At 37.9% G+C, this 18,042-nt stretch overlaps 1 protein-coding gene across 2 annotated transcripts; it reads right to left on the bottom strand.

Moving 5' to 3' along the window:
• Positions 1–1,278: 1,278 nt before the first annotated feature.
• NUDT4 (nudix hydrolase 4) lies at positions 1,279–17,834 on the bottom strand. 2 transcript variants are annotated; one of them, XM_011361774.2, is made up of 5 exons: positions 17,340–17,834; positions 7,704–7,814; positions 6,625–6,669; positions 4,414–4,501; positions 1,279–4,125 (listed from the first exon to the last, which is right to left on the bottom strand). In XM_011361774.2, exons 1-5 carry the CDS (start codon positions 17,436–17,438, stop codon positions 3,923–3,925), a joined length of 546 nt encoding a protein of 181 aa, XP_011360076.1. In that variant the 5' UTR covers positions 17,439–17,834; the 3' UTR covers positions 1,279–3,922. The 2 variants fall into 2 exon arrangements, with proteins under 2 accessions (XP_011360076.1, XP_011360077.1); XM_011361775.2 differs by having other exon boundaries at positions 4,414–4,498.
• Positions 17,835–18,042: the final 208 nt, after the last annotated feature.

Below are 18,042 nucleotides of genomic sequence, written 5' to 3'. Positions count from 1 at the left end.
CTTGGTACATAAACCTTCGTCCACACTCCTGGAGATTTCTAGTATAATTATTTGATCAAAAGGCATGTTTAAGTTTCTTGATACACCAATTTTTTTTCCCACTAATTGGATTAAGGAGTTCATCTACGTAACAGTTGAGAAAAGCATAAAGATCTATACTTTTATACAGGTCTGGCACTGGTATAGTAAGAGCCAAGAAATATGATGTCCAGAGGGTGGTATTCCACATATTGGGAGGAACTTTGGGGATTAGTCAAGATCATCAAAAATAGAATCCAACATGTTTCTAGTAAAAAGATATGAAACCTTTGAGTAAATTAAGATAGGTCTTAGAGAGCCTTCTCATTTTACTGCTAAAATTTAGCCAAAGGCAGTATCAGGAAGACATTAAAAATAGTTAACCACCAGATGAGATCACTTTTTAGCCTGACTTTGGCTCTGTGGCTCCATATAAAATGTTGCTAAGTATTTGGTAGTGGTAGCGGGGGGCGGGGAGGGGGCACATTTTTAAGTAAAATTTTGCTTTTGAAGATGGTGCCTGAAAAAAAGCCTGAAAGACATTTTGACAAGTAAACACCTAATGAAGTCATCTCTACACTAAATGTTAGGAGTTCCTTGAGGGCAGGAAACTTGTTCTGTTCTAGCATCGATGCTAGGCATAAACAGACACTGATTATTGTGCAGCTACTGGTAAACACTTTTAAGAATTTACGAAACAAAATGTTGGCTGGAAACTTCATTTGAGGCAAAATCAACTATACAGCAACATTCCAGGTGTAACCAATTCATTAAAAATTGTATTTTAATAAACGACTAGGGTTTATCACTGTGTCACTTTGTAGAAAATTCTGCTTTGAGACCTGTAGAGAATTCTTGTATTTCAATGTGAAAACACTGGAAAATGCCAAGCTTTTCCCTTACAATTGAAATAAGACCTGAGTAGAACTTTTAAGTGGGGATTCTAAAGTTGGTTTTGGGTAAACAGAATTTGGGGAAAATATAATGGCAGGCAGGGTGCCTACAGCCAGTTAATCTTTCAAATGGAGCTGCAATAATTAAAGCAATGGTAGTAAAGACAACATCTGCAACTCATTACAGCAAAATACAGAATAAGCTCTTGAAAATTATTAAAACCCAGTTAATTCCACTAGTAAGGGAAGTGTAGAAATGTACTACTGAGATAATGTATGACCACCAACTGGAGAAAAGTAATGTTACTATGGAATGCCAGATAAGTTTTCACTTGCACAGTTTTATGTTTAAAAAAGGAAAAGATAATTTATTTCCATTTTTATTTGCTGTTTCCAAATATATATATAAAAAAAGTCAAGATTCTTACACCAATTATCTCAAATAAGACCATGCAAAGCAATTCAAAGTGTATACAACAATCACCATCACCCCCACCCCCACCCCCTCACTTTTGCTTCATTATACAACTGTGTGATCAACAATGGAAAACTGAATGGCATGTGCCTGGCTGGAAAATTTCACCTGTTTACAAAAGACAAAAAACCCAACAACGAACATGCAGGATAGTTGCTACTTTTTTTTATTTAGGAGGCACACGGGACTGCAAATTTTAGCTGCCCAATTTTATCCAACTACCCCACAGAAAGCACAATAACAGTCCCAACATTCTGTAAACTTTGGAGCTCTGAGACAGACACTTTGTTATCTGTCGCATTTAACTTTTGAGCCTGAAAATGTAGGCTTTTTCTTGTAATAGAAATTTCATTAGGGCCTTCCCTCTAATTTTGCTAGACTGGGTTTCAGAATAGTGAAGAAACCATCCTTTGAAATCTAAAGTGTGAAAACGGTAACAACTGTAAAGTATTCTGCTGCATTATACCAAGTTTTGCTAGTTGCATAGACTAAAGACAGTTGGTTTGCTAAATGGCACTGAAGAAAATTCCAACTCAGTGGCACTAATTTGTCTAAATGTTTCTGACCAAAGAAAATTATACAACAATATTTATAGGCTCACTTTTAAGAGATGGCTGACATTAATACTGTACATATTTTACAGGTCAAATACATAGTCTAAGAGTTTATAAAATAAGTTCATGCATTATTAACTCTAAAAATGTCATGTACAATATACCTCTCCCCACCCCAAGTACTTGTGACAGCATTTCAGGTGGACGCAGTCTTATATACAAAAACAATCCAGTTTCTCTGCTGTGTTAAGTACGTAATTTAAAGGAACTTCAGAGACTAATGAGAAAAAAATCTTAGTCCATTGAAGATTGATAGAAAAGTGTCAATCTGTGGGATTTAAAATGTTTTCTTTTTTAAAAAACACCCAGAATACATAACCTCTGTACAAAGAAAAATATAAAAATTCTGGACGATGTTTGATTATACTACATAATTTAGAATGAAATGTCACTGGTTAAATTACTCATTCCTTTGACAGCATTAATTGTGAATCAATGTTTATATTTAGTTCAGCTGCATTTTATGGCACAAGATCTCATTTTTAAAACAGTGGCACCAATTTTCCTTAAGTGTAACAGCACTATTTTTAGCAGCAATTATATTTTAAAGGTTAACAATTAGAACAAATGTATTATAACTATACTTATTTTCTACTTTATATTCACCAGTTACAATATTTACAAGAAGCTAATGTCTACATATAGAATGATGTTGTCCTTGTCCCTGTCCCCCACTCCACATCTTATTCAAACGTTTTTCCTCCCACTTCATTTTTCACCTGTTAAGGGAAGTATAGGAGTATCAGAGAAGGTACCTACATGTATTTTAGATAGGTTTCTTGATTTTGATAAGTATAAAGACAAACATAAGATAAAATCATTCTTAATTCAGCTATGTTCCAGTGCCCCAAAAGTTAAGTTAGATGATAAATAGTACCTACTGACAACCTATAGAAGACAAGACAACCTAAGGCGCCCTAACAACCTAAGTCTGTAACAGCTGAACAGCAAGGCCATTTTGAATGTGATGCAGTCATCACTGACTGGCATTTGAGGTTAAACTCCAATCCTATCTGTGGTTATTGGTAACCAGCAAGTTTAACTGAAGAGGTGTCACTAAATTCAAAAACTGGAAATACATTTTTAAAAGCAATTTACACTGAGGAAAATACAGTTCTCAGTCTGCGTAAAGAGAGATTATGGATAAAGTGAACTGGCAACTGTGCCTGCTAACTCAAATTCCATGAATAAAGTTTTCATGAGATGTATTTGCTACATGCGTTTTGCTTACACTACAACTTCTTAAAAATTGCCAACTCTATAAAGTTAAAATTTTGTGTAAAAGGACTATTGAGTTACAGGGAAATTGGATATATCAGGTAGCTAGTGACATAATACTAGTTGTAAGACAAATGAGTTCATAAATTCTTGAAAACAGCAAATTAAGTCCTTTGTCAAATGGTTATTGGAACTTACAGAAAATAGGCCAAATCTGGAATTTATGAATTAAAATTGTGATCCTATGAAACAAGTTTTTGGATGGATAGTTTTTTAATACCAATAATTATTTTTATAAATTCCCAGAACAGAAGAATTTGTTAAATATGTTAATGCTGTGAATGAGGAACAATTTAGGGGTGAAATATCCCCACGAGTTGATCTGAAAAAAATAGACTGACATCAAATGGACAAAAAGCTAAAAAATGCTGTGAAAAAAATGACGACCAAAACATACAGAGAGTGGGATGGAGCAGGGGGAGCAGTTAAGGCATCTAAAAAAAATTCCACATGGCTTTGGCTTATTAAAATATTTTACACTATTAAAAAAAAAGATCTGAAAGCATCTGAAAAACATGCAAATTGTTTGAAAACCCTGCATGGCAAATTCAGACAGTTTGCAAACGTCATTCAGATGTTTGCTAAGGAAAATAAAGAAGCCTCTCCCCGTGAGATAGCGCATGGTGGGAGAGGTCCTCCCCATTCTATCTTAGGCTAGATGGCAAGCCAGAGGTCTGTGCGGCAGTTACAAACAAGGTGTTGTTATCCGGAAGGGAAGGGACTGTGGAATTTCCATTGGACGGAGAACAACCCAACTTTAGTTTTTCCAAGTACTCTGCATGTACAGGCTTATGACACTGGAGAACTTTGATGGCATCTTCTACTTTGAACCACTCTCTCTTCCTTCCTAGAAAATAGTAATGACATCAGTCACTATACAATAAAGTCAACTTTAAAAAGAAACAATGCCCCTCACTCTTCCCGCACGAATAATGACTTTCTTTTTTTTTTTGGAATGGCTTAGACAACAACTATGTTGGAGAAAAATTTTTAAATAATTCAAATGTGGAGATATATACTGATCTTCCCTTCTCTAAAAGAAAGGTAACCAAAAGTAATTTAAGATGAAAACTGGATACAAGTATGTACTATTTGAATTAAGAGAATTCAGAAAGCAAAAGGAAAGGGAACTTACCTATATTAACAGAATCTTCCCAATCTTCTAATATTTCAGTGACAGTAAGAACATAAACATATGTTCTATGCTTTCGGTCTTGGTTCTGCTTGAATACAAAAAGAAAAGCATTTTAATCTACAGGAGCTAGCCACACACATTTTTGAGGAAAAAAATTCAGTTCTGGCATAGTGCTAATTAGCATAGCATATGTGCCAACATAGGCACACACACTCAGTTGTAGAAGTGAGATTATGTAAAAGACAATACATTTGGAATGGTGAAATTTTTACAGCACTTTGTTTCTATCAAATATTTTTCATTAAAAAAAAAAAAATCTAAGATTGGAATGGAATCTATATTAAAAAGAACTGCATTCCTGTCATTTTTATTCTAGGTCTTATTCCCTGGGGCTAATCCTGAAGGCCTTTGAACACTATAAAGAACTGTTTCCTTCAGGACTGCTTTGAGCAGTATCTCCAGTTTGCTCAGAACATTCTTTAGAGGGTTATAAGGTGCACACACAGCACAGCCCTACTAACCCAGACTAGGCCTTCTCAACCCTGGTGTCCATTACATCACCCGGGATGAATGGCTTCTTAAGGAACACCAATTCAGTTACTTTGAGATGAGGCCTAAATATTGATATTTTTAAAGCTTCCAGATGAACTATGCACAGCCAAGGTTGGAAATATGTGGGTTAATTCAATTCTGGAATATTATGTTTAGTACTATATGTTCAAATTTAATTTTACCCATGTTAAAGTTGCCACCTACTCTTATCTTTGGTTCAAAATTAAACACAAATTGGCTTAAAGATGAAAGGGCTGCTCACCTTAATCTCAATTAAAATTAGTCTTGTTTGCTATAGTCTAAAACTATACATAATCGCCCTAACATTTTCTACCACAAATAACCTGAATAATACACCTGTTCAAACTGTGTCATGTCTTCGGGAAGTAATAATAGCAATAAATTAGAGGCATCTCTCATATAAAACTCTATTGTTCGTTATTTTAAGAATATGTTGTCTTCTCTATGCCTGGCAAATCACTACCTTTATTATGCTATGTTCACAAATGCATTAAAATCACCGAGGTAAATGATCTGGACAATTCTAATTTTCTCTTATGTTTTCTAAGGGGAAGGTCACATGGATTTAAATAGTATTTTATGGAAATTAAATAGTAAAAGCATTTACTACTACTACCTTCCCATGTTATATAAGCTTTATAATGGGAGACGTTTTAAAATGTCAAAAATTCCTGTCAGCATACTGATAAATATGCTATTTGTACCATGGCTACTCTGAATTACAAAAAAACTCTCAATACGCTTTTTAGTCTAACCAGGAGATGGTGCTGTTTAACTAGGTAAAGCAAGTACTGAATTCTGGAGAAGATGGAGCAGTATCTTAAGAACTTTACTCGTAACAATTACCGTATTCTGGGAATCAATTCTACCAATTCTACCAAGTGCTATATAAGTAGATTTTTTTCTGAATTCCTGCAATAAAAGCTTAAAAATAAAATGTACATGGTTCCACCAGAAGGACAGAACTAACCTTTAAATAGTATCTTGAAAAAAAAGTCACAATGTGCCTGATATACCATGTATCTAGATTGAATTTTGGGTAAAAATCTATTTGAGAATAGCTCCGGTCTCATGACGCGACCTTATTTCTCCCTGCCTTCCATAGAATGCCTATCAATTCCAAATTCCTTCCTCACAAATTCCATTCTGCATTCAGTAATAAGAAATTATACATAAGAGAATTGTATGCTTTTACATCTGTTCTATGTTCCTGAGCTTTGTATCCTCACACAGCTCTTTAAGGATAGTTACTATATGTTGTCTCATGTTATGTGCTTAAGGTAAGGGTACATTTCCAGACAGTACACAAGAAACTTAAGCCCTTAGATGATACTGAGAATACTGTACCTCTTAAAAGTCTATACCTAAAAAGCATAGCATGAACCAAGAAATAAGTCTTTCTACATCAATTTCACTGTATTGTTATATAGAAGAAATTACCACCCTAATATTGCTATATATAATAGATGGTATAAAAAGGTTAAGTGGCTTTTAATTCCTGCTCTGCTAATCCTTGTAACTTACTTGCCTACTGATCATTTCAGGGGAACATCTAGTTCAGGTTGCTGCCAGAATACAGTTGGTTAGAAAGGTATCACTAACTGATCAGCAAACCAAGGATTAATTTTGTTAACTCACCTCAAATATACCCAGCAGTCTGCCTAATTTTCCTTTGACTCCAGCCTGTTGAAAAAAGATGAAATGTAAAAATCTTATCTTTTCATAATAAAATTGATATGAAAATTACTTTCTGGCCATTCTAATTTTTGAATCTAAACATAATAGGCCCTCCTATACCAAGCCTACTCTGTGACATATTTTTGGCTAAGATTCCTGACCTGTGATTTACTGTAACATATGACTTCATTTGCTCCACATGTCAACTTGTCATTTATTTTATAAGAAATGGCAAAGACTGACCCAAAATTAGACTTTCTACAAATCTGGGACAAATGTCCTGAATGAAAACAGACTTCTGATAAATACTCCTCCTCCTCCTTACTTACAGGCCTATATTTTTTCACATGCATATGCAACCCTTCTATAGCAGAGTCCTCATTGTTCTTACCTAATACTGTAAAAGACTGATTGGAATGTCAATGCCCCCTTCATATCCATAATGTGAACTAACAGACTAGAACATGCTGTCTTCTCTATCTAGAGTCATTTCTTCCTGCTCATCCTTCGGACCTATCTCTATGAGACCTTTCTCATTACACATCAAGGCCAATAACTTTTTATGGCACTTAATCTATGCTGTTTTGCCTGTGAGTAAAAGCAAGTTGTAAATCATCAGGTGTAAGATGACAAGCAGGCCATGTGCACTTTTGTGCATGTATGTGCACAAACGACATTTTACTGAACTTTCAAACAACAAGTAAAATAAAAGCAATTTGTTTCTTCTTATTCACTTGAAAAAATCATGGCACATGATTAATGTCTCTATGTTCTTGCTCAGTATATTAGTAACCTTGTTCTGGGGCAAGGCCATAATGTTATATATTGATCACTGACCAGACTTATTGTCTGTTATACAACTGCCATGTTATACAATTCTGGAGGACTTCCACATTGATTTTAACTGTTTCGCCAGATGAAAAAAATATGTGCTTAGCAAATTGCTAGCAACAGTTACATGCTTAAAAATGTTGAACTAGGCAACAAAATGTACCCAAATACAGTGTGTGTGAAAAGAAAAAAATTACTGTTCATCTCACCTCTTCATAAACCTCCCTCACGGCAGCACCCCAAGGTTCCTCCTCAGGCTCCATTCCTCCTCCTGGGACAATCCATTGGTCTGGGTACCGACTGCTGCTCACCAACAGCACCTGCAAGACCCACTGTAACCATCTTCTCCCAGCCTAAGAAGCACTATGCATAATAAGCAAATTTCTCAAAACTTTACAAGGTTGTAAATCTTGTCTAGATGAAGCTATTTTTAATTTTTAATAAAATTAGGGGTACATGGTCTACCACAAAAAAAGTATCTGACAGCCTTTATAAAACGCTGTCTTTCTGAATTCAGAGTTCAATAACATTATCTCATTACTAAATAATTCTTACCTAATGAAGTCATTAAAATTGCCAGATTCAATTAGTAAAAGTCTCTAATTCTTGGATAGCAACAAAGGATAAAAGCAGAGACTTGGTTTACTAGCCCAAGAGCTGTATGTACTGAGGTTTGTGGTCACATCCATTATTCTTTAGTTAGAAAATCTTAATTTGGAACATTCTTCCAAATTTAAGGATATATGACCACAGCCATGTCACCCTGTTCCTTCGCCTATAAAATGTAATACTTAGAAAACAGATGCTGTGAGAAACAGGAAAATTCAGGTAAAGCTAATGCTAGGTACATAGAGATTTCTTGTTATATTTACGATTAGATGGAAAAAGGCACCCTTCATATTCCAAACCTATATAGATTAGCAAAAGTCTTTCCATTTTGACAACAACTTTAATTTATGATCTAGGACAGGCTGGCAAGCTATAACTCACTGCCTGTTTTTGTACAGTCTGTGAACTAAAAATGGTTTTTATATTTTTAAATTATATGAAGTTCAAATTTCAGTGGTCATTAAATAAAATTTTGAGAATCCAGTCACATTCATTCATTTTTCACATATTGTCTCTGAATATTTTTGTGTTACAACAGCAGAGTTGACTAGTTGTGACAGAGACTATATGGCCCGCAAAGCCTAAAATATTATCTGGCCCTTTGCAGGAAAAGTCTGGGGAACCCTGATCAAGAACAGCAGTAAGCTTGAAATATGCAAACACTTAAAAAAAAAAAAAACTATCACAAAGTATCCTGGAAGTTCAATATTTTAACAGTATCTGAAACAAGTATTATACATCCATCTCATTAAACAAAATTGTGGGCAAAGAAAGGCTGAAATTCACTTAAGTTAAAAAAAAAAAAGTTTATGATAAGTAATCAAATGGTATTTGTGAAAATAACAGATGTCTTAATCAATCTGAACAAAAAATGTAAAATTACTTGGTATATTAATCAATTTAGAGCAAAGTTTAATCCCTGGTGTGGGTCCTGATATTTTGATGTGCATGCCAGCAGTTCTATCTGCTCCCTCCCTACTGCCAGAGGAACTGCTGGCCCTGAAGAGCTCACAGACAGCAGAGGACTCACTTACTTGAGCAAGCTGCCAGGAACTCAACCTTCCCCAACTGGAAAGTTCCTGGCTGACAGTTCAGCAACTCTCACCTTTCCCCTAAAACTTCTGAAAACACTGAGGTGGGAGATATGGTAATACCTATTCAGGCACAAAACCTCCTCGATTTGAAAAAAAAAAAAAGCAGCACACCTTTGCCTATGGACACGCCATCAATGCCGAGCAGTGATCAATTAATGCTCAAGGGATCTTAACATTGTTTCTCTCATTCTTGATCTGGATAGGAAACTATTCCTTCCACTGGCATCATTTCTTCAAGTAAATAGCTGGCAAATTAGTGGCAAATCCAGAGAAAAGCACTGTCAATTAATACAATGGTTTACAAAGCCTTAGCCTAAATACTAATGGCTGACATTGAGGGTACCACCAAGTGCAAATGTAGCAATTTTGGTGAAATGAAATGTGAGGTCTTAAACTTAAGCTTTGTTAAGAATTAGCAAATAGGGCTTACATATCAAAATCAGAAATTTAAGAGCCAGAATAAGCAAATCCAGCAAGAATTGGAAAATACAGGTTTGAACATGAAGACGTTTCTAGCGGCACAAAAGATCATAACCAAGATGGTCTTTCATTCCTTGATGCACACAGTGATAGGCTAATAATAATCCACGCAGTTTCATTATCTGTAAGAAGTAACTGCCCTTATAGGATTGTTAAGTGTTAATGAGCATTAAATACCTTAAATCCTGGCCTAAGCACTCACTGTTGGCTATTAGCAGCTCTTATACTTTCCCACCAGTTGAGTTGAACCAGTTTACCAAGAATTAGGCTTGTTCTCCAAATTTTGCCAGTTGTACTTGTTTGTAATTACTGAGAGTTAAGAATGAAATGAAGGCAGAAAAAAATTAAACATCCAAAAGACTCTGCAAAGATTTATTGAAAGTGGGTTATTAGAAACTGCTATCTAAGTATGAATGAGACTACTATAAAAGACTGGGAAAAGAGAATAAAAAATCCAGAAAGAGTATGAAAAGATCTAAGTTTGAATTCTACTTTAAACAAAGTGAAACTGCAAGTCAGATTTCACTTTTGTATTTAGTTCAAAAAGGAGGCTTACCGAAGACCTATGGTATTCAAAGGCTTTGGACCTATCAAGACTGGCAAATGAATGTAAGTTAAGTTAAAACAAAAATATTTAAGGTACAAAAGCATTATATTTTAAATCAAAGGAAAAGTAAAGTGTAACTACTGGTCCTGATTGCAGAGTTGGAGGCCTCTTTTCCAACTCTGCAATCAGGACCAGTAGTTACAGTGGGTTAGGAATAATCTTGTTTCTATTATTGCCTGGATGAAATTCCTACTACACAATTCTGTGCTCTTTAAGCAACTTCCTTGATTACCTTCATAATGGGACAGAATGGTGTAGGTGGCTTACCACCGGAAAAGTACATCTTCATTTAGTAAATAGAGGTTTTAAAACCATAGATAGTCATAATGTTTGAGTCTTGAAAAAATGAAATTCAGTGTTATATATCTAGGTCAATGACTGTTATGTTCCCATTTGTCCAAGATAAGAGCTAAATTACATAAGGTTAATATGTTGAAAAAACCCATTAGTATATATATTCTGTCTGCTTTTCTGTGCTAACACTTAAGCTTCCTTCCAATTTAAAACCAAATCTTTTATCTACAGGACATCATTAAAATATGACTGAATTTCTCTTCCAGAAATCAGTGTCATGGAACCCTTGCACGGTTTAATATCTCCCTTCATAAATTACTATTTAGAAAGCCTTGAGAAAACAAATCTAGAAGTTCTGGACAAATGATTTAGCTGAAACCAAGAAGTTATCATGCAATGACATTTCAAAATGATTAAATTTCATCAAGCCATTAACTTGAAATCCATCTTTCCAAAAATGATCAATTCAAATGAGTCATTAATACTTGTACAGAAATGACCAACGTCTAAACTACTAGCTTAAGAGACTTGATGATGAACCTTTGGTGATGGTACAGATTTGAAAACCAGTATGTTTCATTAAGTACTTGCCTACTCATCTTGAGTACTTCATCTGGAGTTCAAATGAGGTCAAGGAAACATTTGTGTGTGAGGCAGAAGGCAGGGGGAGGGTGATAATTAGGAGCAAGAACTGAGGAATATATTCCATAGACAAGAGTAGAACTACGGCATGGGTCTGCCAAGGTAGAAGAAATGAATATGAGTAGCATAAGCAGAGACAAGGACAACTAAAACTCCTCCAACACAGTGGAAAAATCTAAACCTATAGAACCACATCCCAAAGCATTATTATCCAATACCCTCAGCCCCCAATCTACTAGGACCTAAAATATAGCTTTAACATGCTAACTAATACTCTATGACAAGGATAATCTATAAAAGCTTATTCAGTAAGAGGATATAACAACAGCTGACAGATCCATATATAGTCATTAACAGGTTTTAAATTCCTTTTCGGTTATCTTTCTGGGTATATTAGACTTTGTATAGCCAAAAAGACAGTCTGTTACATTTGTGACAAGATGACAGAGATGAAAGACATTCAATATTCCAAATAAGCCAGAGCTGAGACCAAAGGAAAGATTTATAAAAAGAAGGCTAGTCAACCCACCAGGTTGCAGAATTAGACTTGAACTGCACTTAAACCCTAAAGCCAATGCTGTTAAGAGTGATGAAAAATAAAGACATTTTTTCTTCCACGATCCAACCTGACCACCTTCATTATAAGCACTCCTCCCACTACACTATCAGACCTTACCCATCTCTTTCCATGTATTAATGATTTTACGCGACATTATTGAAAAGTCATTTCTCATACGTGTCTTTTTCTTAGAAATCTAATGTTTTAAATATCTGCAATAGAAGTATTCCTCATTTTAAGCAGAGATAATGGTCAACTTAGAACCAGCCCTGAGTCATACTGAATGAAGGTTTATCTGAACTGGAATTATTATTATAGATTCTATACCCCAGGGGTCGCCAATCAACAAGCCCAGCAGACTGGTCCTCTTGGCCTGTTAGAAAACAGGCCACACAGTAGGAGGTAAGCTAAGCTTCATCCATATTTGTAAGCATTCCCCAGTGCTAGCATCATAGCCGCAGTTCCACTTCAGATCAGGTATTAGATTCTCACAGGAGCACAGGTCTCTGGTGCCAAAAAGGTTGGGGACCACTGCTAAACCCACTGTTGCCCAACAAATCCTCTTCACTCGGGATATGTAAGAGCCTGTAAAAACTAAAAAATGCTGTTCAAGGTCTATGTAATTCAGTTATGCCTTCAGGAGCTGGAGGTACGTGAACTGGTGTTAGTCCCCTTCACCAAGTGCAAAATTGCCTTTTGTGTTTCAGCTTTTATCTTAAAACTGTTCTTGGTCACAAGCCTGCATCTGGGAACAACTGGCTACTACAGATGATTACTTCCTTCCAGTAAAAACATAGCTAACTATCCAGAGAACTTGTCTAAATCTAAGAATGAAGAGTTTTATTTTGTGAATTTAGAAGCTATTTGGGGGTGATTGTTCTTCATTATTATGATCCAGGGCAGCATGAATAGTTAAAACTACCTCTACCACAGTTAAGAGTTTCATAGGCATTTAGCCAAAATTAGGCCAGCAGCATGTTGAAAACACTCACTATGCACACAAAGATCTTAAAAGACCATAAGTTACAACAATAGTTATTATATCCACTAACTAAGCCACCTATTACTAAGGAAATTAGTACTGCTTTTTGGACTACAGAGACAGTGCTATAGGAGGATGAGAAATAAGTTCATGCTGCAAAAAAAATGCGTTTAACCCGAATTAGATTATAGGGGATTGGTAGAAAGATGTATGTCAATCAATAATAGTAAATGGGTTGATCATGTTTTCTTCTAGCATGTTTTGAAGTGATGAAGTAAGCTTTTACACAATTAGATGACCAAGACCCTAAGAAAATAACAGATACAAATTCTACAGGAGCACCTTCCCTCGAGGGAAATAGCTGGTAAAAGTGGCCTACGAAAGCCCTTCTTTAGGTCTAGGAGATCTGCAGGCACAGACATAGAGAGACGTTGGTGACAATCTCTGTGTTTAGAAAAAGACTACCTTTGGGTATTTATTTTTTATGAAAGTGGTCTTAATTTAAAGCAAGTACCTTCAAAGACTTAAATCTGAAGGAAGTATGAGCTCCAAAGTATAAATGTCTGAAAAAGGTAGACTGTCTGTTGATTGTAAGCATAAAAATGCTAACAGAGATTTAACTGTACTGATATTTTTATTAGCTCTGCTTTTAGAGTTCCATAGGTTTTGAGACTCTACTTTTCCCACCTCCCCAAGCCTTAGTTTCAGTGCATGATTTCATAGAACTTATTTTGGGGATACACATTTAGCATTTAGCAGATTATTTGAAGAACACAGCCCCTCACTTAAGAGTGCTCCAAAGCTAATTAGAGCAGTAAGTCCAAATGGAAGAGTCAGTTCTTAAGACTGTTTTGTCCACAATAGAATTATGAGAAGATCTTAACTTCTCTGCAGTTTATGCAAATGAGAACATGGGAGGCCACCATGATTCATTCATGGCTAAAGACATGAGATGGCTGCAAGCTAGAATAAGCTCATGGATATTAATTATCATTTTATTTCTTTTTAATGAAAATAAACCATTCTAAACTATATATATGACTTTAGAAGAAAAATAAACTCTTGGAAAAAAAAAAAGAAGACTTTTGTCAATGTTTGTCTCACAACTGTGGTGGGACCTCACCCAGGATCAAGGCATTTTTATTTCTCCCTTTGGCACTCTATCGTATTTTGCTACCAGGTCTTTCTCAAACTTGAATACATCTAAAATCTAAAATATTCCCTGTTCAAAACTAAGAGTTTTCTTGCCTAGCAATCCTTCAGCCTTACATTTAAGGTGCTCTGTTTTCCAACTATTATTTGTTCTATGCTATCATAAGCTGCAACCCAAGCAGACCACAGCCAAGTCTTGCTGTTTGTGATGCTGGTCCTTTCCCACTCCTAAAATCCAACTCCAAATGACTCATACTGAACCTCAACCTTGGAGCTCCTGATAGCACTTTCACCTTATTTCCCTTTATATCAGCCATTTGTCTAACCTCCCGCTACAGCGTATGTTCCTTAGGAGACGACACTTCCTTTTTCCATTCCTATTAAAACTACCTAATATGCAAATATGTTCAACAGAATTCATTTTGGTTAGTTTTTGTGAATGAATATTGTCTTCTCTCACTGCACAAACATAGTATCCCAGCTGCTCTATGGGACATGTGGGCTTGCCTGGAAGCTAAATTGCCAAAAACTACGGGTGGTTCCTCACAGAAATAACTAGCTGAAGAGAGGATCATATGAACATGAGATTTAGAAATAAAAGACCTGGACTCAAAACTATCTTCTGTGACCTTGATAAGTTATTTCTGCCACCCAATTTCTTCCTATACAAATGCTAATGTTTATTATTTTGCTCACAAGGTAGAAACATAAAATGGGAATATGTAAAACTACCCCCCAAAAAACACAGACTTGCTGTTAGAACAACTTGTTTGAGACTAAGGGCTACTGAGAACTCCAGTATAGGGAGAGCCAGATCAGAGCACTGTTGCAGTTTTTGGGGGTCAAACAGCAGTTACTATTATTTTTTTCAATCTACATTCTATAAATATATCATGCTAGAATAAAGCATACATTTAAATCTCCCAATTAGGATCTAGGTGTTCTTAACACAGTAGTGAGAAACAAAATCTCAAATATTAGCTAGAGAGGTGAGTTCAAGCTGGCTAGCAATGTAGTTTCAACAGGTTAAGAACACATAGCAAAAAACACCAAGATGTCCAGGAAGGCTAACTAATAGGGTTCATTCTATAGTTATTGCATAATAGGAGGAGCCCCAACTATACACAACTACAGAAATGGAGACCCTTAAGAACTAAACCAGACATTAAAATTGGCTGTGCATTTTAGAGAATTCAGTCTTCTCTCAGAGTATATTTTCTAACAAACTGATTCACTTGGTTTCTCAACCCAGAGATTATCAGATTTACAAAGTTTTATGGATTATCTAATAAATTCTCCAAATCTCGCTCTTTCATTTTATCTAATAGCACTAGTCTCTCGACTCAACTAGAAGCTAGTAATTTAGCATTTATTATAGCAGAAACAATTTCCAAGTATAAAAAGAACTCATTTATCTGCTAAGGCAATTTCTGAATTCTCCTCAGACTGCCTCACCATTCACACAATAAAGATCATTTCAATTTCCTCCCATTTCCCATATTTTCCCCTGGGAACCTATGTTTTACAAAGCTTGAATTCCAAGTTCAAGTTATGGCAAGACTTCAAAGTTACTACTTTCAGAAAGGCTTCCAAGCTCAGCCTCACAAAATCTCATTCAGTGTGTGCACCCAATTGCTATGGACTGGGCCCTATGCCAAGAACCCAGCATCAGGAGCAGAGACTAGATCCTGAATTCTGACTCTACCACTTCCTAATTATGTCATTTGGGCAAAGTACTTGTGCTCTGCAACTGTCTCCTATAAACCAGCACTAAGAAGATTAAATGTAACAACTTAATGGTCTTCAGGCAGTGCCCCACACAAGGTAAGCACTCAACTAAGAATGTGGTTACACAACAGTTGAGCTTATCAGACAAGATCCTTGACCTATCTTGATCACTTTTGGCTGTTATATTCTTTGATATTCAAAGATTGCTTTGTCCTAAGGTGGCCCTTCCCTCAAGGACCTTCAAATCCTTTTTTTAAAATGGGATGCACTTAAGACTTGTTGACTTTGTTACTTTGTAAATGTTAAAAACCCATTCTCCTTCTATTTTCTACTTCAAGGTAGGCCCAGCTCCTAGAGAGACCAATTTCCTCTGAAAACTCCTTCAAAATTTAGGGTTAATGCTTAAAGCCTTCGAACCCAGCAATCACCACCCACTGAAAAGTCTGGTTTCTTTTCAAAAAATAAAGACAAAACAAGAGTTTGAAGAGCACCATTTGGAAGCATTTTGATTTTTGTTAGCATCCTAAGAACTGAGTGTCCACTATGTCATATTCATACTAACTACAGGGATTAACAATAAGTCATTAAATTCCCATCTCCAACTTCAGCTATTTTACTGGACACAGTTGGTTATGGAAGCGGAAATCAGAATGTTCATTTTTTTCCCTGTCTAATCATTTTAGGAGTGGCTATGCTAAAAGATTTTCATTGGCTACCAACTGACCATTATCGCCCTAAGCAATTTTAAAACAGTGACCATTTTTTAAATTAAATAAATGTAACTGAAGAAAGTAAAAATTGCTCTCCAAGGAAATTTCAAGGGCCTATCAACCCAATGCAGACGAATAAATTACAGATTGACTGCTTACTCTTAGAACAAGGAAAGACTGCTCTCCTCTCCAGATGTCAAGCCACACATTGCCAAGTAAAGAAGCTTTGATAAATATGCTGAGAGCTAGAGATTACTGTCTGAAAGTGGTAACTTTGCCCGCCGCTAGTTTATCTTCTCTCTTCTGGCGTTATTTCACATTTTCCACTAACCATTTTTCTGCAGTCAGAAAACTATAAAAGGAGGCTTTAAAAAAAAAAAATCAAGTACAAATTATGACAAGTGCTTGTGAGGTAAAGGATCCACTTAAAAGTAGGGCTGACGGAACTAGACCGAATGGGTTTTTATTTTAAAGCACGGAACTGTTTGGCTATTCCACAAACCTGCCTAGATTTAATCCGAAACCGCAAACTGCTGTAAAATGGAAGGAAAATGTAACAGAGGCAGAAGGGCTCAGGCTGCAACACTCACGCCATTTCCACCCCTCTACTAGCACTTAAGGTTTGTCAGCTTCACGCTTGGTTCGCTTAAAATGGTGACTCCGGCTAGGGGAGACCTACACGGCCCGGGGCCTTCCCGGGGGCCAAGAGGCGTCTCGGCCTCCCGTCCAGACGACCGTCCAGTTAAGTGAACGATGGGCTGGGCGAGCCCCTTTGTCTCTATCAAACCAGAGAAAGAAAGGAAGGAAGGAGGGAGGAAGGGCGACAGGGAGGGAAGGAAGGAGGGAGGGGCTCATAATCCCTGCCAGCCCTGCAGGCAGACGGAGGGTCGGGCGAGGGAAGGGAAGGGAAGGGAAGGGCAAGGCTCCCCCTCAACCACCACCGCACACCCCCGGGTCTGAGGGCGCAGTGCGCGCCGGCCTCCCTCACCTCGTCCTCCTGCTCACTCCGGAAGCACAGGCACGCCGCCCGCTTCTTGAAGCCCTCGCGGTCGTAGGTCCGCGTCTGGTTGGGCTTGAACTTCATCATAGAGGCGGACTCTTGCTGCCCCTGCTGCTCCGGACGCCGCTGCGGTGGCCCGGCCGCCGCCACCCCGCCGCGGAGAGGGGGCGAAGGCGAGTCGGGCGCAGGGGCGCCGGGAGGCGAGGCGGCAGCGCGGGACGGCGCAAGGAGGCCGGTCAGTCCTGGAGCCGGCGGCCGCTCCGACGCCGGGCAGCGCGCGAGCGCCAGTCACTGGAGCCCGGGTGCCGGGGAGGAAGCGCCGCCTTTGCCCAGGCGTCCGCCGCTCTCCATGGAGCCCGCCACGCGCTCGTCTCCGCTCCCTCCGGCCGCCGCCGCCGCCGCCGCCCGGGGTATAACAAGGATCTAGAAGCGAACCACGAGGAGACAGTTGCAGGAACTCGCACCGACAGGGTAGCAGTGCCGCCCCCTCCGCCCCTATTTAGAGGGGCCTGCGCACGCCCCGCCCCCGCGTGCGCGCGCCAGTGCGCCTGCGTGCCGAGACCGTTGCGGCGGGGGAGGGGAGGGGAGGCGAGGCGAGGCGGGGGCGGGGCCTCAGGTTCCGCAGGGCTCGCGTGCTAGTCCTCCAGCCTAGCGAGGGATGGCGGTGCCTGGCCAAAATGCCAGTGAATGG

Source organism: Pteropus vampyrus, unplaced genomic scaffold (assembly GCF_000151845.1).
Source record: "Pteropus vampyrus isolate Shadow unplaced genomic scaffold, Pvam_2.0 Scaffold70, whole genome shotgun sequence".
Classification (NCBI taxonomy): domain Eukaryota; kingdom Metazoa; phylum Chordata; class Mammalia; order Chiroptera; family Pteropodidae; genus Pteropus; species Pteropus vampyrus.
Note: the sequence above shows the minus strand (reverse complement) of the source record. Positions and strands in the feature narration are given on the sequence as shown.

Coding starts and splice junctions, on each gene's coding strand:
- NUDT4 (XM_011361774.2), bottom strand. CDS start 17,438: ATGATGAAGTTCAAGCCCAACCAGACGCGGACCTACGACCGCGAGGGC. Junction 6,670..7,703: donor TGAGGGAGGTTTATGAAGAG/GTGAGATGAACA, acceptor TTTTTTCAACAG/GCTGGAGTCAAAGGAAAATT. Junction 4,502..6,624: donor GACTGCTGGGTATATTTGAG/GTGAGTTAACAA, acceptor TTTGTATTCAAG/CAGAACCAAGACCGAAAGCA.